This window comes from Dipodomys spectabilis, unplaced genomic scaffold (assembly GCF_019054845.1).
Source record: "Dipodomys spectabilis isolate Male_0828 unplaced genomic scaffold, ASM1905484v1 ptg000416l, whole genome shotgun sequence".
Classification (NCBI taxonomy): domain Eukaryota; kingdom Metazoa; phylum Chordata; class Mammalia; order Rodentia; family Heteromyidae; genus Dipodomys; species Dipodomys spectabilis.
The window spans coordinates 2,342,960-2,359,843 of record NW_024871093.1 but is presented as its reverse complement, the minus strand read 5'-3'; the positions used below and the strand labels follow the sequence as shown (position 1 = coordinate 2,359,843).

Below are 16,884 nucleotides of genomic sequence, written 5' to 3'. Positions count from 1 at the left end.
GTGTGTGTATGTGTGTGTGTGTGTGTGTGTGTGTGTGTGTGTGTGTGTGTGTGTGCATGCGCGCGCACGCACGCACGTGCCAATACTGAAGCTTGAACTCAGGGCCTCAGACTCTCCTTTAGCTTATTCGATCAAGGCTAACACTCTACCACTGGAGCCATACCTCCACTTCCACCTTTTTTGTATGTGGTTCACTGGAGATACAGGTTTCATAGACTCTCCTGCTTGGGCTGGCTTTGAACTGTGATCCTCAGATCTCAGCCTCCTGAGTAGCTAGGATTACAGGCATGAGCCATCAGCACCTGGCTCCACGTAAGATTTTTTTTTTTTTTTTTTTTTGCCTCTTTTTCCCATTTGGCTTCATTACTGGAAATTCCCGACTTACCTTTAACAACAAACAGACGCTTCAGTGTTTCAGGATAATTTTCCTCAAACATGCTGAGAAACTGTGGAAGCAAAATCACTGTGGTTCCAGCCGGCTCAGGCCTGGGAGCCAGGAAAAAGAGGCCCTGCTTCCTCCCGGCTGCAATCTGCCCCCAGCCCCGCCCTCCTCTCCTAGGGTAGCCTAGCCAAGGGGTCCCCCCTTTGCTGCTCACCTCACCGTAGGCTTCTACTGCAGGTTTCCAGAGATGCTTGAGGCCAAGCCCCTCACAGTCGTAAATCATGGTGATGGTCTCAATTTTCTTCCCCAGCTACAGGAAACAGATAGGTCAAAGTCAGGCTGCCAGAAGCCCAGCCCTTAGTTAGAGGTCAATGCTAATTGGGCCAGGCATCCACAGAGCAACAGAATCAGGTCTGGGTGGAGCCCAGGATTTTCCAATGGAGATAATAATCCCAGGCTGGAACTGGGGCCTAGGCAAGTCATGTCTCCTGTCTAGGTTTCACTGTTCTCATCTGCTAAATGACCGAGTGAATCTAGATTACAACTGAAGTCCCTTCTGTCCCGCGGGCTCGCCTGGTGCCTCCTCTTCTCCTCTGAGTCATGGGGCTCTGTGAACAGCACTCACAACACCCAGGCCTATACCAGTTCTCATTCAGGCAGCACTACAGGTGCATCTAGATCAAACCCCTCCAGCATTCCACTCCTATCCCCGGGGTCTCTGTCCTCAGTAGGCCCTCTGTGAATGTATGTAAATAATGATTTGAAAAGCCCCACATTTAGCTGAGCATGGTGGCCTGTAATCCCAGAGGTGGAGATAGGAGGATTGGAGTTTGAGGGCAACCTAGGCAAAAAGAGAGACTCCATTTCAAAATTAAGCCAGGGAGCTGGGCGCTGGGGGTTCATATCTGTAATCCTAACTCTTAGGAAGCTGAGACCTAAGAATGGCAGTTCAAAGCCAGACTGGGCAGACAAGTCCTTGAGACTCTGAAATTCCACCAATGAAACTGGAAGTGGGGCTATGGCTTGAGAAAAAGAGCTCAGGAATAGTGCCCAGGCCAGGTTCAAGCCCCAGGACCGAAAGAAAAAAAAAAAAAAGATGGACCAGGTTCCAGTGGCTCACGCTTGTAATCCTTGCTACTCAGGAGGCTGAGATCTGAAGATCAAGGTTCAAAGCCAGTGCAGGCAGGAAAGTCTGTGAGACGCTTACCTCCAATGAACCACCAGAAAATCAGAGGTGGTGCTGTGGCTCAAAGGGGTAGAGCACTGCAGGGACAGCACAAGGCCCTGAGTTCAAGCCCCGTGACTGACCAAAGTAATAGTAATAATAATAATAATAAGCTGGGCATGGTGGTACAGATATGTATATGTATTACAGCTACTTAGGAGGCAGAAGCAGAAGGATCATGGTTCAAGGCCAACATGAGCAAAAGTATAAGACCCTAATTTAAAACATAAAGTACAAAAATCAAAAGGACCTGAGGTGTGACTCAAATGGTAGAGGGTCTTGCCTAGGAAGTGTGAGGCCCTGAGTTCAACCCCCAATACCAATAGTACATGTACACACACACACACACACACACACACACACACACACACACAGACACACACACACTGAATCTTTCCAACTGCTGGAAATAAGGAAGAAAAGAGGCCAGAATGACATGTTCCTCAGTCTCTTTCTTAGTAGTCAGTGGTTCTGGTCTCTGCTGAATACAGACTTAGAAAAGCACAAAATCTGAGTGGTATCAAAATGCTTGTCTAAGAATGGGTGGTCCATGATGAAATCTATCCTCCCATTAAAATACAAGGTTGCAAGCCAGGCCCCACTGGCATATGCCTATAATCCTAGCTACTCAGGAGACTGAGATCTGAGGATCACAGCCTGGGCAAGAGTCCCCAAGAAACTCTTCTACTGAAAAATCAGAAATGGTGCCATGGTTCAAATGGCAGAGGACTAGCCTTGAGTACAAACAGGCTAAAGGACAGCAACCAGGCCCTGAGTTCAAGCCCCACAACTAAGAACAACAACAACAACCAAAAGGAGCAGCCAAGCACTGGTGGCTCACGCCTGTAATCCTAGCTATTCAGCTGACTGAGATCTGAGGATCACGGTAGCCCAGTTAGGAAGTCTGTGAAACTCTTATCTCCAATTAAACACCAGAAAACCCAAAGTGGCGCTGTGGCTCAAAGTGGTAGAGCACTAGCCTTGAGCTGAAGAGCTGAAGGACAGCATCCAGGCCCAGACTTCAAGCCCCGTGACCGGCAAAAAAAAAAAAAAAAATGTAGCAATATTTTAAAAATATTGTTTGTGGGCTGGGAAGGTGGCTCAGTGGTAGAGTACTTGCCTTGCATGCATGAGGCCCTGGGATCCATTCCTCAGTACCACATAAGCAGGAGTGGCACTGTGGCTTAGTGGTAGAGTGCTCACCTTGAGCTGAAGAGCTGAGGGACAGCACCCAAGCAAGAGTTCAAGGCCCAAACAAAAAAAATTTAAAAAGAAAAGAGTTCAAGCCCCAAGACTGACCAAAAAAAAAAAAAAAAAAAAAATTGTAGTGTTAGGGTTCAAACTCTTGGCTTCCTGAATGCTAAGCATGTACTTTATCCACTCGACTACATTCCAGCTATAGTCAGTTTTAGTGGGTAGGAGGTGTGATGTGGTATGGTGGAGAGAGAGAGAGAGAGAGAGAGAGAGAGAGAGAGAGAGAGTGTGTGTGCGTGTGTGTTAGGGTTTGGACTTGAGGCTTCATGCTTGTTAGGCTAGTGCTCTACCATTTGAGCCAGTCCTACTTTGTGCTGATTATTTTAAAAACAAACTCTTTTTTTTGTTGTTGTTATTGGTCCTGGGCCTTGAACTCTGGGCTGGAGTACTGTCCTTCGGCTCTTCAGCTCAAGGCTAGTGTTCTACCACTTGATCTACGACACCACTTTCAACTTTTTCTATGTGGTGCTGAGGAATCAAACCCAGGGCCTCATACATGCAAAGCAAGTGCTCTACCACTGAGCCACCTTCCTAGTCCTAAAAACAAACAGACTTTTCTACCTCAACTGGCTTCTAACTACAGATCTCAGCCTCCTGAGTAGCTAGGATTACAAGTGTGAGCCACCAGAGCCTGGCTAATTTGTTTGTTTTGTTTTTGAGACGAGGTCTTGCTCAGTAGCCCAGACTGACCTAACACACTCGCAGTCTTCCTGTCTCTACCTCCCAAGTGCTGGATTACAGCTGTTTTGGTGTTGTTTTGTAATAAAACTAAGTTTACTCAATTTAAAGGACTTGTTTTTATTCTGAGATCAGATCATGCCTCCTTCCTTCCTTCCTTCCTTCCTTCCTTTCTCTCTCTCTCTTTCTTTCTTTTTTTGTTGTTGGTTGTGAGGCCTGAACTCTGGGCCTGGGCGCTCTCCCTCAGCTCTTCAGCTCAAGGCTAGCTCTCTTCCACTTAAGCCACAGAGCCACTTCCGGCTTTTTCTGGTTCCATGGTGCTGAGGAATTGAACCCAGGGCCTCATGCATGCAAGGCAAGTGCTCTACCACTGAGCCATCTTCCCAGCCCCAGATCATGCCATTTCTATAGACTGGGGACTCATTATGACAATAACAGATGGTCATTTTAACTCTTTACTTGGCAAAATAAAATCCGGCAGGCCAGGGTGGAAATGAAGTGATAGAGTGCTTGCCTAACATACATAAAGCTATGGTTCCATGCCCAGCACTGCAAAATGAAAGAAAAACATTATGGCAACAGTATGATCATCTCTAAATCTTTGAGATTTCAGTAAGCTATGAAGCCTAAAAGACTGGCTATATTACACCCCACCTTTTTTTTTTTTTTTGGCAGTACTGGGACTTGAACTCATATCCTCACATTTGCTAGACAGGCACTCTAACCATTGAGCCATGCCTCCAGCCCTCTTTCCTGTAAGTGACTTTTGAGGTAGGGTCTCACTGCCCAGGCATGCATCTTACACAGCTGACGCATCTTGGGCTTCCTGGTAGTTAGGATTACTAGGGTGAGCCCAGTGTTCACTCTTGACCGCGGCAGGCCCCCATTCGTTACCCACCTTGGTGGTCTGGCGGGCACACTCCTGCAGAAGCAGTTCGCACTCCCTTATCTTGGTCCTGAGAAGGTCTTGCTTGGTGGCTGAGAACAGCAGCCCTTTGGCATCCAGAGGCCCAATGATATCATAACAGATCGGGCAGCCATCCAGGTCGTAGCCACATGTGCCCCCAGCCAGATACTGCTGGATCACCTGCACAAAGACCCCAACAACGCCCCTGCTGGGTGGGCCGGGGGTGCCCACGGCTTCCCAGCATCGTAGTGCTTTAGTGTGGATTCCAGTCTCCCTCTTCACATGCCTTTCCCTGGATACCAACAGGTACCCAATCAGAACTCCAGCCCCCCCTCCCCAGTCCAATAGGCTGAGAACAGAGATGGAGGGGGTTGGGGAGGAAAATTCATCCTCACCTCAGGAGGCTGCCAACTCTTGATGTTATCTATATCCTTTTGCTTCCGGAACTCCACATGCTGTAAACACACAATCAGAAACTTTAAAAAAGCAGGAGGTGATGGGCTGGGAATGTGGCTTCGTGGTAAAGTGCTTGCCTAGCATGCACGAAGCCCTGGGTTCGATTCCTCTGTAACACATAAACAGAAAAAGCCAGAAGGGGCACTGTGGCTCAAGTGGTAAAGTGCTAGCCTTGAGCAAGACACTCAAGTGACAGCCCCCAGGCCTTGAGTTCAAGCCCCAAGACTGGGGGGGGGGGGAGTGGGTGGAGGGGAAGCAGGAGGTGAAAGCCTGGTGCATTGACTCAAACCGGTAATCCTAGCTACTCAGGAGACAGATCTGAGGATTGTGATTCTAAGCCAGCCAGGGCAGGAAAGTTAATGAGATTCTTATCTCCACTGAACCAGCAAAAAAGAGGAGGTAGAGCTCTTATTCAAGTGATAGAGTGCTAACCCTTACTGAAAAAGCTCAGGGACAGTGGCCACACACAGACACAGGTGCACACACATATACACACACACGCACACGCACACACACGTGCACAGCAGGAAATGCACATCAGGACATGAAGCAGTTAAGTGACAGCATGAATTGACCACCAGACCACAGATGGTCACTACAAAGCGCTGGGCAGGAATGAGGGAAAGAAAAAAAAAGAGGCCTTGTGCATTTTAAATGTCTCAGCAAGCAGGAGCAGATGATCCACCGCAGCTAGCTGAGAACTAGGAAAATCTTGCCTTTGCAGAGCAAAAGGCCAGAGGTAGGCTCGTGGCTGTGATGGATAGAGGTGGGAGGGGATGGGTAACTGAAGATCAGGAAAGTGAGATTCTGATTGGTGGACGAGAGGTAACAGTAGCATTAAGAGCCAAGTGGATCTCACCTTCCGGAGCATGGCCTCTGACTTCTGCAGGTCAAAGCTTCGTGCTGTAACAAGAAGACACTATCAACATCAGGCAGGCAAACCCAGTGTCCCAAGAGTACGAAGAGTAAACCTGCTTGCTGATCACATGTATGGTATATATGTGTACACCAGAGGGGAGCCAGGAAGACGACACAGAACTAGAGGGAATCAGGGAAAACCAAGTAACAGCGGAACCCATCAGCTGCACTGGACATTGACCAAAATGAACTAAGCAACTCAATGGCAGTGATGGGAGGGAGGGAACAAATAGGAAAGAGGGAACAGCTGATGCTATGCAAAACAAAAGAAATGTACATACTACCCAATGTGGAAGAAATAACTGTATTGCAAAGCTCATAGAACTCATAAATGTTATAGACAATTTGCTCCAGGAAAGTTAGAATGTGTTTGTGACTTTAACTGAGCATCACTATCCTACAATACTGTGAAATTTGAGAAATTATGTAATCACTTAATCACAATTAAAAAAAAGAAAAGAGTAAACCTTGCTTCCAGCCTGGGTATCACCCCAGCTAACTCAGATCACCCCACATCCAGAGGCTAATGGGAGGGTCACAGAGGGCTTGTCACAGCCAATGTGTTTGTGGGCAGAACAGGTCAAGTTTAATGAATTGGGGAGGGGAGCATTGCAACTTCAAGGTCAAAGAATTTTATCTCAGTGGCTGGGCATAGTTGGCTCACGCCTGTAATCCTAGCTACTCGGGAGGCTGAGATTGGTGGATCACACTTCAAAGCCAACAGGGCAGAAAAGTCCTTGAGACTCTTATCTCCAATTAACCAGCCAGAAGCAGAGCTGTGGCCCAAGTGGTAAAGCACCAGCCCAGCGCAACAAAGCTAAGAACATAAGGCCTGAGTTCAAGCCCCAGTGCTGACACAAGAAGAAAAACAATTACACGCTAGTGGATATGATCAGGCAAAGAGTCTTATCTCTTCTGAGGGAAAGTGAACCCTGTACCCCCTTATCAGTTGGCCTTCCCCTCACAAACTTTTATCTACTACGCAAGTCTAAAATCCAGTTCAGAGACATTGACCCAAGTTCAAAGATGAATGTTGCGGGGACAGTGCTGGAATATCCCTCCAGCCAATCCTGTCATGTCCCTAAAGACCCCGACATCCCTTAAAAAGACTACAACAGTTTCCCAAAAAAGTTTTGTGGATCAATGCCATGTACCAGTGGCTCACGCTTGTAATCCTAGCTACTCAGTAGGCTGAGATCTGAGGACTGAGGTTCAAGGCCAGCCTAGGCAGGAAAGTCCATGAGACTCCTCTCTAGTAAACCACCAAAAACACAGAAGTGGAACTGTGGTAAAATGCTAGCCTTGAGTGAAAAAGCCCAGGCCTTGAGTTCAAGTCCTTGTACATACATACACACACACACACACACACACACACACACACACACACACACACACACACACACACACACACACACACACACACACACACACACACAGAGTTTTCTGGACCAATGCTTTATCCTCCTGCCTCCCATTTCCAAGGCCCTGTGCTCCTAGATTATCTGAGCTGCTACAACATACACCCCTTGCTGGGCTTTGAACTCAGGGCCCTCCACTTGCTAAGCAGATGCTCACTACTTAAGCCACGCCTCCAGATCTACACTTCTTTTTTTTTTTCTCTTTTGTGCTTGTCCTGGGGCTTGAACTCAGGACCTGGGTGCTGTCCCTGAGCTTCTTTTGTTCAAGGCTAGCACTCTACTGCTTAAGCCACAGCGCCACTTCTGGCTTTTTCTGAGTAGTTTATCACAGACTTTCCTGCCCTGCTGGCTTCAAACATGATCTTCAGATCTCACCTTCCTAAGTAGCTAGGATTACAGGCGTGAGCCACCAGCGCCCATCTCATGCACTTAATTCTTGTACTGAGGTAAGATCTACTACGGAGACACTGAGGGAAACACAGCTCTCCAGATACAGAAAATTCTGTACTATCACCCTAGATCTTCCCTCCTCCCCTCCTGCCAACCTTGGGCCCTTTAGCTATTCCTTACATTCAGCTCTAAGACCATTCAAATAACTTCCCTTTGGATTCTCTCCAACTTGCCGGGGCCCCCTCTTAAAGTGAGCTATCCAGGGTCGATTATAGCTCCAGGTGCTATTTTCCTTCTTCAATAAACCCCAAGAATTTTCATAGCAACAGTCCACACCCTCAGATCAGTCAACTGAAACCCCCAAATCCTTTACACCTGGGCTGCGGCTAAGCCTCTACCCCTCCTTGGAAAGGTGGGACTTGCCACCCACTCTTATCAAATTTCATCTCTGCCCAATCAGCTTCCTCCCATCCTTTGTAGGGTTTCTGAGCTCTAGATTCTGATGCATTTGCCCATCTGACTGATGAACTGTAGTTCCTGGCTGGATGAGTGTATGGATTTATTTGGCATCTAGATATGTTGACAGTCCTAGAACCCTGACCAGACAGAATGACCTCTGGACTGTCACTGATGGGTGCCTTCATCACCATTTGCTGAGTGTACACAGATCTAGTCCTGGCTCTAACCCTCTAATCCTAGCTCCTCAGGGCACTGAGATGTGACGATTGAGGTTCAAAACCAGCTCAGGCAGAAAGAAAAAGTCCATGAAATTCTATCTCCATTTAACTAGCAAAAAAAACCCAAAAAACAATAAACCCAAAACCTTGAAACTAGAAGCATGTCTCAAGAGGTAGAGCACCAGCCATGAAAGGAAAAAGCTAAGCAAGAACTCAAGGCCCTGAATTCAAGCCTCAGTACTGGCAAAAACAAAACAAATAAACAAAACCCTGGCCAGGGCCACACTACCAGCAGTTTTGAAAAGTGGCCTTGGAACTTTTGTTTTTGTTGTTTTTTGTTTTTTTGGTTTTTTTTTTTTGGTCTAGTTGTGGGGCCTGAACTCTGGGCCTGGGTGCTGTCCCTCAGCTCTTCAGCTCAAGGCTAGTGCTCTACCACTTGAGCCACAGAGCCACTTCTGGCTTTTTTCTTTTTGCTTATGTGGTGCTGAGGAATCGAACCCAAGGCCTCATGCATGCAAGGCAAGCGCTCTACCACTGAGCCACCTTCCCAGCCCAGGCCTTGGAACTTTTAACGATCAGTCTTCTCATACCGTAGTGACAATCTGGAGCAACTTTATTTGTTTGTTGCTTGTTTAGTGGTGCTGGGGATTGAACACAGGGCCTCTTGATTAATGAACAATGAGCTATACTCCCAGTCTTTTTGCTTTTAGTTCATTTTTCTTTTTCTCTTTTTTTTTTTTTTTGGGGGGTGGTGGTCGGTCATGGGGCTTGAACTCAACTCAAGGCCAGAGTTCTAGCACTTGAGCCACAGCACCACTTCCGGTTTTCCGAGCAGTTTTTTGGAGATAAGAGTCTCATGGGCTTTTGTCCGAGTTGGCTTTGAACCTCAATCCTCCGATCTCAGCCTCCAGAGTATCTAGGATTATAGGTGTGAGCCACCAGCACCTGGTTTTTAGTTAGTTTTTCAGATAAGGCTTCAAGCTAACTGTGCCTAGACTGCCCTCCAACTATGATCCTCCTACTCTGCCTCTCAAGGAGATGGGAGCATAGACATGCGCCACCATCCCCGGCATGGTACAATATTTAGAGAACTATAATGTGGCTTTGCATCCAAGGTCTTCTACCTTCTGTATGCAACCTTGGGCAGGATACTGCATGTCTCTGATCAATCATTTAATAAACTAGAAATATTAGAAGGACATAAAGCAACATCTTCTCATGAGAGGAGCTAGACCCCAACAGTGGGAAAGGATACTCTTATCTTCTTAGAGAACCAGGGGTGGGGTGGTGGCAAACGGTGAGGGGGAGGGGCTTATCTGAAGGGAAGCTCTCCAGTAAGCCCTTATCTGCCAAGGTTCAGCATCCATAGTTTGTAAGGCCCTCAGAATTGCTCCTGGCTCTGGACCTGGTACTCCTCAGATCTGCTGAGCCAGGCCTCTCCCAGCTCCTATTCCCCACTCAGGGGTGGCCCGAAGCCTGGCATGGGGCATTGCCAGAGAACCCAGCCCTAACAGTAGCCACCCTGTGCTCTTGTTTGACCACACCCTAGTCCTAAAAATGTGTGGGAGGCTCAGATCTGCCCTTCCTCCTCACTGCTGCCCCCCTCTTCCATGTGTTAGCCATTTCTTTGATTCAGAGCTCAGTCCCAGATCGGGGTCAGCGAGTGGGGATTTGTGTCTCTGCTCAATGTCTGGGGACTGGCAGAAAACTGAACTCCAAGCCCACACCTGACTTAGAGAAAGACATTCTGTGTGTGGGTGGCTAACAAAACATTTCTTTTTAGAATCAAAGGGAGAAAGAGAAAAGGGTTTGCTTTTTGAAAGCAGCAAAAACCCTAATTCAAATTCATAATAGGGTCTGACCAGGCCTGAGCTTCTGCCCAGGAAATGTAAGGCACAAATTAAATACTAAGGAGACATTCTGTTTGAAGAGGTCAGAGCTTGGTTCGGTGGTAGTGCTTGCCTTGCATGCATAAGATGTGGGCTTGATCCTGAGCACCATTCAAGAAGAAAATAAAAGGGTTTTTTGGTGGTTATTGGCTTTTGTGTTTATGTGTGTGTCAGCCCTAGGGCTTGAACTCAGGGCCTAGGTGCTGTCCCTGAGCTTTTTTGCTTGTGGCTAGGGCTCTACTATTTGAGCCATAGTTCCACATCTGTCTTTTTGGTGGTTATCTGGAGCTAAGTCTCACAGGCTTTCCTGCACAAGCTGGTTTGAATCATGATCCTCAGATCTCAGCCTCCTGAGTAGCTAAGACCACAGGCTTGAGCCACTGGCACCTGGTTAAGAAAAGTTTGCCCAGCACTGGTGGCTCATGCCTGTAATTCTAGCTACCCAGGAGGCTGAAATCTGAGGATGGTGGTTTGAAGCCAGCCAAGGCAGGAAAGTCTGTGAGACTCCTATCTCCAATAAACTACTCAGAAAAAGCCAGAAGTGCTCGCTTTGAGCACAAAGAGGCTCAAGGACAGTGCCTAGACTCTGAGTTTAAGCCTCAGGACTGGCAAAAGAAAGAAAGAAAGGAAAGAAAGAAAAAGAGAGAAAGAAAGAAAGAAAGAGGGCTGGGAAGGTGGCTCAGTGGTAGAGCGCTTGCCTTGCATGCCTGAGGCCCTGGGTTCAATTCCTCAGCACCACATAAGCAAAAAGAAAAAAGCCGCAAGTGGCGCTGTGGCTCAAGTGGTAGAGCGCTAGCCTTGAGCTGAAGAGCTGAGGGACAGCGCCCAGGCCCAGAGTTCAGGCCCCACCACCGGACCCAAAAAAAAAAAAAGAAAGAAAGAAGGAAGGGAGGAAAGAAGGAAGGAAGGAAGGGAAGAAGGAAGGAAGGAGGAAGGGAGGGAGGAAGGGAGGGAGGGAGGAAAAGGAAAGAAAAGAAAAGAAAAGGAAGAAAAGAGTTTATATGAATTCTCAGGAATGACTGGAAAGAATGCTGGGCAGGAATCTCAAACCCTAGGCTCTGCCCTGATTCTGCTTTGTGGTGGCAGTGCCTTTGGAGAAGGTCCCTCTCCTCTCTGAGCTTCAGTTTTCTCATCTGGCAAATGAGGATGACCACATTCCTCTTACTTCTCAATGTTTCCCATGAGATTATAGCTGGTGCCAGACCTAGGTACTTGGTGAACAAGGGGGCCCCCTTATGCCAAGGGGCAGGGTGGGTGGGGAAAGGGCATTAGGTGTCTGGGAGACCAGCTGGCAGGACTCTCCTAGATAAAAGAGAGCTATGAAACCATATTTTTCTTCTTCCTAGCAGGAGCTCCATAGCTGCATCATCTTGTAGCTGGCCCTTTAAGAAGGTCTTCCCACCTACCCACCCACCCGCTTCTAGCTCCCATACTTCTGCAAATGCTGGGCCAAAATTTCCTCCAGCCTCCCCCAGGCTACCCTTCCATCCTCTCTGGGTGAGATCACAGCTTTTTTTTTTTTTGGTGAGGCGGGGTGGTGGTAGGAGAATGGGAAAATGACAGGTTCCCTGAGCCCCACGTGGCTCTCCTGGGTGCTCAGGTGCATCTTTAACAGGTCAGCTTTATTATATTTCTGGAAAGCAAAGGAAACTACATGGTTGTTCTCCTGAGATGTGAGACCTAGGTGTCCACAGAGGAATAATTGCATGGTTTATACTTTAAGATCTTGGGATTTGATTCTAGATCCCAACTTAGAACATTGCTGATTTAACTCTCAATGGTGTTTCCTTTGTTATTTCTTTTCCTTTTTCTTTCTTTCTTTTTTTTGGGGGGGTGTGGGGGAAATCAGTCATTGGGCTTGAACTCTGGGCCTGGGCGCTGTCCCTCAGTTCCTCAGCTCAAAGCAAGCACTCTACCACTTGAGCCACAGTGTCACTTAGGGTTTTCTTGCGATTCATTGGAATAAGAGTCTCATGGATTTTCCTGCCCAGGCTGGCTTTGAACTGTGATCCTCAACTCTCAGCCTCCTGAGTAGCTAGGATGACAAGCGTGAGTCACTGGCACCTGGCTTCTTCTTTTTTTTTGTCAATTATGGGGCTTGAACTCAGGGCCTGGGCACTGTCTCTGAGCTTTTTTGCTCAAGGCTAGCACTCTACCACTTTGAGCCACAACTTCACTTCTGGTTTTCAGGTGGTTCACTGGAGATAGGAGTCTCACAGACTTTCCTGCCTGGGCTGGCTTTGTATCGTGATCCTCAGATCTCAGCCTCCTGGGTAGCTAGGATTACAGGCGTGAGCCACCAGTGCCTGCGCCCTCCTTTGTTACTTCTAGGTCTAGTAATATAGTTTGTATAAATTTTAAAAAAGAGAGAGAAAGGTGTCAGAAGGAGAAAGGGAGGGTGACATATGACCTAAATGACAGAGAAAAGAAGAGTCTAACCCTAATACTAGAAAAGGAACATTCATAGCTCAATCATGTCATGTCTTGCCTAGACTAGATATTTGACGTTAGCCTTAGGTACCACTGCCAAGTCAGGGCACACTTGGAACTAGAACTCAGAGTCTGGAGCTCCTGAGTCCCTCACATTTCCATGCACAAGATTCCACTGCTATTAAAATAAAACAGCCAGCCTCTCTCAGGGACCAGAGTCTGTTGTGCTGACCCTGGGGTTTAAACTCCGGGCCTTACACTTTTGCTTGGCTTTTTCTGCTCAAGGCTGGTGTTCACTTCCAGTGTTTTTTGATGGTTAATTGGAGATAAGAGCCTTACAGCTTCATCTGCCTGGGCTGGCTTTGAACACTGATCCTCAGATCTTAGCTGAGTAGCTAAGATGACAGGCGTGAACCACCAGTGCCCAGCCAGATCCTAGTTCGAACCTTAGCTCTGTCTCTGGCTTTGCACAAAGTGGGGCCTAGCTTGGCCTCAGTTTCCCTCAGTTGACCAACAGAGCTGATTTATGTAGGAGATGGAAAGAGGCCAAGGCTGACAGGGAGCAACCAGGGCCTTTAGTCTCCTCTGTGCCTGCAGCTTGCCCACAGTCTTCACCTCTCTGAACCTCAGTGGCCTAGCTATCCAATAGGGTTTGCAGGTTTCTAATTACCAAGTACCTTCTAGACTCAAGCATGGGGAAGGGGGGGTAATTATAGCCCAGGGACAATTTAAGGCCCACAAAATCATTTGGTACACACCAGGAAAATGCACTTAGGCTTCTCCTATGTTTTGGCTGCCCATGACCTATCAGCTTGTATTGATAATTTTGTAGGACCCATAAATAACATTTTTTTTTTTTTTTTTTGGTCGGTCATGGAACCTGAACTCTGGACATGGGCGCTGTCCTTCAGCTCTTCAGCTCAAGGCTAGTGCTCTGCCACTTGAGCCACAGTACCACTTCCAGCCTTTTCTGCTTATGTGGTGCTGAGGAATCGAACCCAGGGCCTCATGCATGCAAGGCAAGCATTACTACCACTGAGCCACCTTCCCAGCCCCATAAATAACATTATAAGTATCCAGTGAGCTGGGAGCTGGAGGTTCACACCTGTAATCCTAGCTACTCAGGAGACTGAGATCTGATGTTCAATGGTCTGAGATCTGAAGATCAAAGACAGCTTGGGCAGAAAAGTCTGTGAGATTTTTATCTCCCATTAATAAGCAAAGCAAACAAACAACAAAGAATAACAACAACAACCAGGAAGTAGAGCTGAGGCTCAAGTGGTAGTGTGCCAACAAAATATCCAAATGATCCTTAGCAGACACAAGGTTCCCACCCTTGCAAGGCTGAATCTCCCACCCCAAATTCTCAGATGGTCAGGGGTGGGTTTTCAGGAGTTGTCAGTCTGTTTTCTGTTGTCCAGAATGAGCCTTTGCCCAATCCAGCGCCTCTCCCTGCACCCTCCCCACCCCAGCCCCAGCTCCCTCCCTTTTTCCTCACCTCGGAGCCAGCGCAGGAGAAAGTAGTCATCTGGGTTGGGCAGGATGGGCAAGACGTCCTGAACATTCTCCCGAAACTGCAAGGAGAGGCAGGTAAGTAAGTGGCTGTCCCCACACCCGGCCTAGCCTCTCTCTGGGGACCTTCCATAGGGGCCTTTATGGACACTTCTTTTACATGGATGGGTGCTGCACACACTAGCGGAACACATGCCAGGTGTGATGTGTGGGGTGCTAGGTCTAACCAGAGGGGTGCTGGGTAGCAGGGGAGGGGAAAGAAGAGACGGGGACACTTTCCTACCTTGCTGTGGGCTTGCCTATTGGCACTGGAGTGGGCAGATGGGCATGTGCCTGGCTAACTGCAGGAATGGGCATTCTAGTTTGTGCCACAGTAAATGTCAGTGTGGGCCCAGCGCACGTGATTTTGGCACTGTGTCTCCAACACTGCTCACTCGGATTCCCTTGGAGCGTCCCCAGTCTTCAGATGAAAAAATATTAACCCAGGGAGGCTCAGTAACACATCCAAAGTCAAACAGCATTACAGAGATGAAAATCTGGGTCTATTTTTCACACTAGAGCACACACTCTCCCCACTACAGTTTTCTACCAAGTCCTTCTGCCTCTCCCTCCTTGGTAGTAGAGGGGAAAAAAATAGTAGAAGGGAATGGTGGTTCCTGTATGACTTTGTGTAAAATGGCATTTTTTAAATTGTGAAAATACTGTACAGAGGGGTTACAATTACATGGGCAAGGTAATGAGTACATTTCTAATCAAGCATTGTAGCCTCCTCCTTTGTTTCCCCTTCCCTTCCCATCTCCTACCCCCCCACCCCCCACCCCTAAAATGACATTTGAGCTGAGCCTGAAAGCAACAGGAGATGAAGGTTTAAAAAAAAGAAGTAGTCTAGGGCTGGGAATGTGGCTCAGTGGTAGAGTGCCTGCTTAGCATGCATGATGCCCTGGGTTCGATTCCTCAGTACCACATACACAGAAAAAGCCACAAGTAGCCCTGTGGCTCGAGTGGTAGAGCACTACTAGCCTGGAGCACAAAGAGGCTCAGGGACAGTGCCCAAGCCCTGATGGGCAAGAAAAAAAAAAAAAAAAAGTCCAGGGGTCAGCAGGAAGCCATGAAAGGAAAAAAGAAGTGGCTTCTCTAAACAAGAAAGGTGGACAGTGACCCCCAGGGACAGGCCACACCCACCTCTAGTCGCTCATTATAGGCCAACAGGCTGCAGTGTGCCCTCCCTAAGCCTGCGGTCCCCACCACTCACCTGTCTCTGGTCACTGACCTCCAGGACAGCCCCAGAGAAGCCAACTGTGCCTCTTGCCTAGGTCAGCAGGGTTCTCTGACTCTCCCCTCCCCCCGCAGCTCCCAGAGCTTCCAGATCGCTGTTCCTCGCTGCTCCTCCAAGCCATAGGCATGAAGTCAGCCAGGACCGACCCTACCCAGCTCCTGTGTCCACTCTAATCGCTACCTAATCCCATCTCGGCCCGAGTGAACTCTGAAGCCTCCCTGCCCAGGCTTGGGGGTGGTTGGGGGAGGGGGGGGGGGGAGATTCCACGGAACCAAATTCTCCCCATTGATCCTGCAGAAGAAACATCAGCCCCCCACTTTCCAGCCAATGGAAAGCTGGCCCTGGCCGTGGAGCCGTCTGGACCCCAGCGATGCTGGCTCAGAGAACTATTCCCCCCCACACCCCGAGATCACCTGTGAGGAGAGGATGGAGGAAGAGACCCCAGCACTTAAACTGTCATCCCCCTCCTCGGCCAAGGTAAAGCCGAGTCCACCCCCCTACCCCTTTCCTCCTGAAAGTACCAGCCAGGCTGGGCTCCGAGTTTCAAGACAGGGGTGGAGGTGAGGCTTGGGATTTGCCCAACCTCACCCCATCCCTGTGAGTCCCAGGAAAGATCTTAAGTGCGCACACAGAAGAGTCGTTTGCCTTCAACACTAGCCGGATGCGACCTCATTTCCTTGCACGAAGAAGGGAACAGAGAAGGACAGGGCTTAGCCCAAGGTCACACAGGCGCGACCACGGTGCCCAGCCAGGGGCTATCCCAGTGTGCTAAGGAGCTGTCCACCGCCCTCTGCCCCGGCCACTGCCCTTTCGAGGGGGAACAACCTCCGGGAAGCGGGGGGAAGCCCTGCGGCCCTGCCGCTGCCCCACGGCCCGGCCGCCAGTCCCCGCCAGCCCCGGGCATCAATGTTGCCTTTGTGCCCCGGGCTGCCCGCGAGGGCTTCCCGGGGGCCGCGGACCGGGGTGGACAAACTTCCCGGGGTCCCGGCAGAGGGCGGACGCTGGGCATCGGTCCCGAGCGGGGCGACGGCCGCGCGCCCTCCGGGGACCCCGTGCCCCGAGGCGGGGCCGCGCCCTGGGGCCCGGCGACGGCTCACCTTGGCCAGGGCCTCCTGCTGTTTGGGACTCAGGTCGCCCACTCGGCCGCTCATCGTGGCTGAGGCTCGGGGCGCGCGGCGGCGGCGGCTGATGCAGCCCAGACGCGTCCTGGTGCAGCACCGCGAAGTCCCGGGCTTCTGCGGAGCGGCGAGGCGCGCGGCCAAGCCCCGCCTCTTAAAGGGTCCCGCGGGGCGGGGCGGGGGCGGGGCTGGCGGCCAAGCCCCGCCTCTCAAAGGGGCCCTCGAGGTGGGGAGGGGGCGGGGCTGGCGGCCAAGCCCCGCCTCTCAAAGGGGCCCTCGAGGTGGGGAGGGGGCGGGGCTGGCGGCCAAGCCCCGCCTCTCAAAGGGGCCCTCGAGGTGGGGAGGGGGCGGGGC

The 16,884-nt window shown here is 49.6% G+C and overlaps 1 protein-coding gene across 1 annotated transcript in view; it reads right to left on the bottom strand.

The window, feature by feature from the left end:
- Positions 1-16,636, bottom strand: part of Sec14l2 (SEC14 like lipid binding 2) — a 30,494-nt gene extending 13,858 nt beyond the window's left edge. The window contains exons 1-7 of the mRNA XM_042667713.1: positions 16,510-16,636; positions 14,123-14,198; positions 5,762-5,805; positions 4,842-4,901; positions 4,438-4,626; positions 597-692; positions 386-446 (exon numbers count right to left, since the gene is read on the bottom strand). Of these exons, the coding sequence (XP_042523647.1) occupies positions 386-446; positions 597-692; positions 4,438-4,626; positions 4,842-4,901; positions 5,762-5,805; positions 14,123-14,198; positions 16,510-16,563 (580 nt within the window). The 5' untranslated portion in view covers positions 16,564-16,636. The remainder of the gene's footprint in view (positions 1-385; positions 447-596; positions 693-4,437; positions 4,627-4,841; positions 4,902-5,761; positions 5,806-14,122; positions 14,199-16,509) is intronic.
- Positions 16,637-16,884: the final 248 nt, after the last annotated feature.